General features: G+C 39.6%; 1 protein-coding gene across 2 annotated transcripts in view; it reads right to left on the bottom strand.

Annotated features, from left to right (window-relative positions):
• Positions 1-1,471: 1,471 nt before the first annotated feature.
• LOC105477169 (DDB1 and CUL4 associated factor 10) overlaps positions 1,472-8,075 on the bottom strand; it is a 65,917-nt gene continuing 59,313 nt past the window's right edge. For both annotated transcript variants that reach the window (XM_011733545.3, XM_011733546.3), the window contains 3 exons: positions 6,203-6,313; positions 3,231-3,376; positions 1,472-2,284 (listed from right to left, as the gene is read on the bottom strand). In XM_011733545.3, the coding sequence (XP_011731847.1) occupies positions 1,916-2,284; positions 3,231-3,376; positions 6,203-6,313 (626 nt within the window). In that variant the 3' untranslated portion in view covers positions 1,472-1,915. The remainder of the gene's footprint in view (positions 2,285-3,230; positions 3,377-6,202; positions 6,314-8,075) is intronic.

The following is an 8,075-nucleotide window of genomic DNA, read 5'->3' as shown; positions in this document are numbered from 1 at the left end:
CCTCTAAAATTACTTTCATTTACTGTTATTGTTTATTAAATAATGAAAACAGTTTCTGGGAATTGTCTTAAGCACCAAATGGGTAGAGAATAATTTTTTTTTTTTTTTTTTGAGACGAGTCTCACTCTGTTGCCCAGGCTGGAGTGCAGTGGCGCAATCTTGGCTCACTGCAACCTCCACCTCCCAGGTTCAAGCGATTCTCTTGCCTCAGCCTCCTCGGTAGCTGGGATTATAGGTGTATGCCGCCACGCCCGGCTAATTTTTGTATTTTCAGTAGAGATGGGGTCACCATGTTGGTCAGGCTGGTCTCGAACTCCTGACCTCGTGATCTACCCGCCTCGGCTTCCCAAAGTGCTGGGATTACAGGCATAAGCCACCGTGCCTGGCCAGGTAGAGAAGAATTTACTGCTAATTAAGGTTATGTTTTTCAACCTGCAATCCAGAGACCCTCAGAATAAAGATTACTTGAGGTTCCTATGAAAAACGCAAATTCCTGTCTTCCCCCTGGCTGAATCAGAATCTCATAAGGTCAGGCTCAGGTTTCTGCATTTTTCACAAGCTCTGTAATGGGTACAATACACCCTAATGTTTGAGAACCAGTGGCCTAGAGAGAATGCAACCTAAGAGGGCAAGGCTAGTGCATAGCTTAAATTGCTCCAGCCTTTGGTAATCCCTTCTAAACACAGTGCCACCCATGTGGAGGAGACTGCAAGAAAGCTGTTATTCAAAGAAGAACAGTCAGCCTTGTGCTTGAGTCCTGCTTTATACTTATGTATTTCATAAGAAAACACAAGGCAAGTCTTCATATCAGCACTTAGTCTTGATATCCAAGTCACTGACTACCATACTTATGGTAACAGTTTGAAGAGGACTGCAACTCTCCCCTCACTAATGGTGACAGAGTTGGCTTGTGACACCTGGCTCAGGGAAGAAAAATGAGTAAACCCCTACCTCTACTCTTAATTCCTCTTCCACCCCAATACTGTTAACACATCATCCTGTGTGATTCAAATAATCTGGCAGATGAAATACAGAAAATCTAAGTCACATTGTTCTTATCACTCTATGACCAAATATTGTACTAATCTAATTTTAAAAATCCTTTTCTGTGCAATAGAAATAACTAAAGCCCATTCTGTCTCCTTTCCTTTCTAATGCTGTTGATAGGAACAAAATATCAAGTAAGGATACATGCTAGAGATGTTAAATTCATACAAGTAAAGTAAATTACAAAGAGAGGTGGTAATATTTGCTTCTAGAATTTCACAATAAAATCCCTCTCGCCATGAAAATCTTTTTATAATTTTAACAGGAAACTTAAAAGACATTTTGTTGCAAGATTATCTTAACAATTATAAGAATAATGCCATTATCTGTGCTCAATATGGATAAACATAACAGCAACTTTAAAAGACCAAGTATACTCATAAGTGAAGATGAAATTTCTTTTTCAACAACCAATATGCCAATATCCAGTTTCTAGGTTTTATTCAATTCTAATGTCATGGGTTTCTCCTACTCCAATCAAAACTCCTGCCAAATTCCACAAAATTGACACCAAAATCAACACAAAGAAAGAGAGGGACAGGGAGAGGAAAAGAGAGAAATAGTGAGGAAGAAAGGAACTTGACAAGAGCTACCATGCAAAATGACCAGAAGAACTGGAGTTCAGTGGCACAGATCAGCAGGAGCAGAGGAATGCTGAAAAAGATGATGCTGCATAGAGTCTAACTTGGAGATGCCTGTATGATGCTGGATGACCAAGTACTAAGGTCACAAGTGTGTTCATGGACCCATAAGAACCAGGATCTTGACCCAAACTTATAAGATCTTCTAAAAAGAAAATACTTCATCTAAATTGAAGTAATTCCTAAGTCAAACACCAGAAGAGTTCCTTATTTGATGTAAGTTGTGCCTAAAACTTTGGCTGATACAAAGAAACCCGTCCACTAAGGCACCCTGAGGCAATCTGACAATGTGTTGGAGAGAACTTTGTTGTCAGTACCACATCATTATGAGAGTACAGAGAACGGATCACCCGCAAGGGACTGGCTTCTTTGGGCAAGCAGTCAACAAGTTCACTGCACTGTTTGTCAAATCCCAACAAACGAATCCCATAGCCATGTGGGGAAGAAATCATTCGCCCATCGGGGCTGAAGCAAAGTTCTTTGATGTAACCCCTGCCTACATTGGCTTCTTCAATGTAATGAGTCAGTCGTAGAGAACAGCGAGGTGAGACAGGTCGCACTGGAGCTCCTTCTTGGAATTCATAGACACAAGTACACTAGGGGGAGAGAAGGGAGACAAACCAAGGTTACAGAGCCCAAATAGTTCTACAGATATTCCTTATTTTTAAAAAGCTCAACAGATTGCCAAAGCCACAGAATTGTTACAAGAAATCACTCAGAATAATGCTATCCCCCTCCCAACTAACAAAACTTGTAGGCCCCGTACTTTATTATCTTCATAAGCTAAGGTTATTCTGTGTTATGATGCTTTAAAGCCTTTTGTTCCCTGAGGCTGCCTGTGACTTCTGTAGTAATACATTCTCTTTTCTAAGGGCAACAACAATGTTGATATTTTAAAAATTCCTGGAGTACATCCAAGCCCTAGAGTATCTTACCTCTTCCCCTACACAATTCAAAGGCTCTTCTCTTCTCTCCTTTCAGTTGTGGCCTCTAGGACCAGTGAGATCCTTGGAAGACTCTTGCTTTCCAGAGTGATGAGAATCATAAAGTCATTTAACACCTTTCCCCCTAGTCATCAGTATAGTCCCTTCCTTTCCCAGAGTTTCCCCTGGTTTTTAAAAAAAGAAAATTATGATACTCAATTGGCTTAGTAAAATCTCACATTTAGCCAGCTTAGCTGAAACATTTCAGACCTATGTTTATTATACAAGGGTTTTTTTTTTTTTTTTTTTTTTTTTGCGGGGGGGTGAGATGAAGGAGGCAAGATTTAAGAAGCTGGGCAAAATCTGAGCTGATGCTGGCCTTTAAAGTACGTCCCACCTTGTTCAACTCCAGCAGGAGAGGAATAAGAAGAGTTTGGAAGGGATAATGATACCATATGAAGCAAGAGAGGACAGAAAAAGGAGAGTCGAGAAGCAGGATCTCTAGCAGTATGCCCTTGAAGGCAGAGACTGCAGTCAGTGATCGGCCTAAGGTCTGCACACACGGCAATGGCAATTTGTCCAATGAGCCCTGTTGAAGGTGGAGTGCTGCTGCCTGTACCTCCTCATCATCACTGTTGCTTGAGCACCGAAGAAGAGTGGCCCAGCCTTTTGGGTGCAGCTGTAAGGATGTGATGCAGTTTCCGTGGTCACTCTCACCAAGAACTTCAGGGGTTACGACTTCAAGACTGTTTCGTGGTGAAACTCCTGAGATACAAGAAAAGGAGGATGTGGAATTTGTATTATCAAAAAACTAAGGCAGTTCATCAAAGCTTTTATTTCTGGCAGCCACCTCCCATGCCATCATTCCTTAGTCTGCCCCTTATGCTACCATATGTTAAAGAGCATGGTACTCCCCAGTGTATGGTGTGTGAGTTTTGGCAGGGTGAAGGTGTGGGGAAATGGTATAAATAGAACGAAAGAATCCAAGTTCCCACAGCAGTAATCATCGCCGACCTAAGGCTAAGGCATAGAAGCTGACTAGGGGTTCTTACATCTCAGAAAGCTCTTTATTTAAGTAAGAACCAAAGTTATGTGACATGAAAGGACTCTAGAAAGGTAAAAGGTAACAATTCTCATCTTATTGGACCTGGTGCTTTCTGGTCCAGAGAAGGAAATACCTGGAAGCCACGAGAATTGCCTTTAAGCAAATAAAAAGATCAGGAATTATGCCCCCGCAACAACAACACTATAAACAAAACAAATTTTGGAGGTGAGGAAGGACACCTCACATAAAGGCATGTCAAAACAAGGGACGGGAGACATTGCCAATCATACATCTTCCTGGTGATTCTACTATGCCTCATCATTTCCTTCTGCCTAACTCCCAGTGAAAATGACTGCTGGAGTAAGGCACTGTTACTAATGGGAGTGTGTTATGTCCTTCAGGTGCATGAAAAACCACTTTCATAGACACTGTAAGGAAGCAACTTAGAAACTTAATAGCAAGAGAAATATTTCAACACTTCTCTGACTGCAGAAGGAGTTACTTTGAAGGTAATGAGCTCCCTCTGTCAGATCCTTTGTGAATTGCTTGTCAAGAAGATGTGTTAACTTCTTTTTAAAGATTCCCTTTAGATTACTACATCATTAACAGAAACCTGTGAAGCTCTCAATTACACTGCTATAACAAAACTCTACTGAAATGACTATTTCACATGTGATTGAACTTTAACAATTTTAGAGAAAAACGCTTAAGAATTAATTTGGAAAACCTATAATAAAAGCAGACAAAAAATGCATTCTAAGTAGGTGGTTTGCTAACTGTGCCCCTTGGGGTTCCTCAGGAGCTGGCAAAAGTGGGAAACCACGTGTGAGCTAAGGTGGAGATGGGGTGAGGAAGACTGGAGGGTCAAGAGCCTCCCTAATTTTTCTTGAACCAGAGCTACTTTGATTTTATTTGTGCTACATCTCTAAGAATCCACAGCAGATTTCATGTCACAAATAGAGTTCTAATGCTGAAATGTATTTGAAAGCCTCTGCTCTATACAGCTGTTATATCTGCCAAAGGATGGTGTTAACATACTCTGACATCTGAAGATGCAGGATTTCCAACATTTAGAGCAACTTCACCTATAAGCCCCACCTTCTCCCATGTTTTCCCTCTCTTTCCACCCTCTCATTTTCCTCTTCTTTCCAGCCTTCTCATATATCATCTCTTCCCTCATTCTCAACTCTCTGTGGCATAGAACTGCTGTATATTTGTGTTTGTGTGTTTACCACTGGTCAATAACAAGCAAGCATGTTAACTATTCTTTTCTTCTTAAATTAAGTTTCTTTTTCTTGTGGATGGTGTAGTCAATCAATAAAGATTTTTCTCAATGATTATTAGAAGCCTTGACTTGTTTCCCATAGCACAAGGAGAAGGAGAACAGGAAGAATCTGCAAAAGATGTTTGTGTTACAAATCAAAGGAAAAATGTTATACTTCTGGGCATAAATCTTTACATTTAAGATGAGGAGCCTTTAACCTTAAAGTGAAATATCACAGACTTCAATATCCAGAGGCAAGTGGATAGGCCATAGGTTAGGTTAGAAAGAGCTCTTAAACCATTCTACTGACATAAGTAGCCATGCAAGATAACCAGCATCTTCCAGGCAAAGCTACCCAGTGAAAACACAAATTAGAAGCCTGAGATTCAGTCTCTGCCCAAAATACCAAGGTAGAGAAATCTCTATTTCCAAAAGTGACTCAAAATGACAAAAAACAAAAAAAGCCATATCTGGCTGTTAATACTCAGTTCACGAAGAGAAGAACAAACAATAAATAATGTAAGAGCTTAGATGTGGATTAGTATGAAGAGGAATAGTATGTGGAATTTGTATAGGTAGAAACCATTTCAATTGGGGGGTGGAAGGTATAGGGCACAGCACCTAGTTCTGCCAGAATGGCTAGGAAAAAACTGGGAAATACAGAGTGGAGCCAGATGGTATCTTTATCCTACAAACCCTTTGAAGCTGTCAGGCATTGCACAAAGAAATGGCAGAGCAAAAAGTCTGAGGGTAGCCAGGTGACTTTCACAATTACCTGAAAATTCATGCCTTATATTTATACAGAACTTTCACATGCATAATCTCATTTAATTTTCACAACAATCTTGATTGAAATCTACATTTCTGAACTACTTGCTCTCCAAACTAGACCAAACTAAGTCCAGCTAATAAAACCAAAACTCATATTCCATTAAGATTTAACTAGGCCGGGCGCGGTGGCTCAAGCCTGTAATCCCAGCACTTTGGGAGGCCGAGACGGGCGGATCACGAGGTCAGGAGATCGAGACCATCCTGGCGAACACGGTGAAACCCCGTCTCTACTAAAAAAAAAAAAAAAAAAAAAAGATTTAACTCAAGATATTCAACCCCAGAGACTCTCGGTTAGCTTTTTGAAGATGATGACTGAGGGATTAAATCACCTCATCTCCATTGCTTTTATTTTTATGGATCAAAACCATAAAGTTGATTTTAATCAATCAATAATTAATCAGATTGGCAGAATCTGTTGTTACAAGATTATAAAATCCAACTTTTAACCTACCTTCTCTTTGAGAGGCTCGTGACATGTGTTTCTCAGAAGAATTAGAATCACTATGATGACAAGGTGAGCCAGAAACTCTAGGACCAGATGAACTTGATGAAGTGGTCAAATCTTAAAAATATAAAAAATTCTGACAATAAACCTAGCATAACTCTGGTAGTGGCTTTTCACTTTTTAATTATTCTGCTCGAACCATAGTTTTAACATTTTAAAAAAATGGTCATATATAACTGGCCTATAAGACTGAGGAAGGCAAGACAGCTCTTTGAAGTGTTCTAAGATCTAGTCCCTTTCTGAATCTTTTATATCAAAGACTTGACTATGTGAAATAAAAATGAAAAACAAAATAATCATAGGAGCATCTTTGGATCCTCATCATTTCTGTACTAAAATGAAACCCAAAAATTCAATGCAAATGAAAACTAAGCTCTTAAGCCTATTGTTTTTATGTTAAAATAGGGTCCAAACATCAGGCCCATTACCAGAAACATGAAGAGATTCTTCTTTAAAGTATACCAAAAACTTCCATTATCATTATTGAAATTATGTGAATAGTCTTTTTTTTTTTGAGACAAGGATCTTGCTATGTTGCCCAGGCTGGACTCCTAATTCCTGGGTTCAAGTGATCCTGCCACCTCAGGCTCAGCATCCTGAGTAGCTGGGCCTACAGGCATGCACTACTGTGCCAAGTTTATGTGAATACTCTGAAATGTGACACAAAGTTTACATTGAAAAAAATAAAATGAGGATCAGGTAGTGGAGTCTGATATATTACTCCAAATAGCAATGTCTATTTCATCATCACATTTTGATAGTGGTCCCACACCTATGTTAAGAATTCTTACTAGTCTAATATCCTGTGATGTTATTATCAGAATTACCGTTAGAAAACTGAAAACTTTGTTGGTTTTTGAGTTGAAATAGGCCAACTAGACATTCAAAATCACTATTTCTCACTAAGTTAGAGTTGCTTATCATGTTTAACTTAAAAGGCAAATTTGAATCTAAAAGGATTATACTCGTATATTTATGAAATCCCTTGTTTGCAAGTAAGTTGGTAAAACTTAAATTTCTAGTTTTAGCAATTACACCAGGCACTGTAGTACAATGATGTCTGTACTTTCCCAAAGGAATCTTCGGAAGTGGTCCTGTGCACATGGAGAAAGATTCCTTTTTTTTTTTTTTCATTTTCTTTTCTTTTTCTTTTTTTTCTTTTCTTTTTTTTTTTTTTTTTTTTTTGGACACAGGGTCTCTCTCTGTTGCCCAGGCTGGAGTGCAGTGGGGCGCAATCATGGCTCACTGCTGCCTCAACCTGCCAGGCTCAGGTGATCCTCCTGCCCCAGCTTCCCCAGTAGATGGGACTACAGATGCATGCTAGCATATCTGGCTAATTTTTGTATTTTTCGTACAGACAGGGTTTCACCATGTTGTGCAGGCTGGTCACAAACTCCCAGGCTCAAGCGATCCGCCCACCTCAGTCTCCCAAAGTGCTAGGATTACAAGCGTGAGCCACTGCGCCTGGCTAAATTTTTAAGTTATTTGTAGAGATGAGGTCTCCCTATGTTGCCCAGGCTACTCTTGAACTCCTGGGCTCAAGCGATCCTCCCACCTTGGCCTCCCAAAGTCATGGGATTACAGGTGTGAGCCCCTGTACCTGGTCCCAACCATTCGAAGCTGCCTTTTAATAGCAATTTATTAGCATTCTATGTTCCAAATGCTTACGTCTTTTTTCCCCTGGATTTTGTTTATAACGTAAATTATATAAATTTGTTCATAATGTAAACCACTCACCTCTTTCCCAAAGGTAGATGAAATATAGTCTTTTTTAAATCACATAATGTTGATAAAATACAATACTTAAGTTTTTCTGAAC

The sequence above is a fragment of the Macaca nemestrina genome, chromosome 14 (assembly GCF_043159975.1).
Source record: "Macaca nemestrina isolate mMacNem1 chromosome 14, mMacNem.hap1, whole genome shotgun sequence".
NCBI classification, from domain to species: domain Eukaryota; kingdom Metazoa; phylum Chordata; class Mammalia; order Primates; family Cercopithecidae; genus Macaca; species Macaca nemestrina.
Note: the sequence above shows the minus strand (reverse complement) of the source record. Positions and strands in the feature narration are given on the sequence as shown.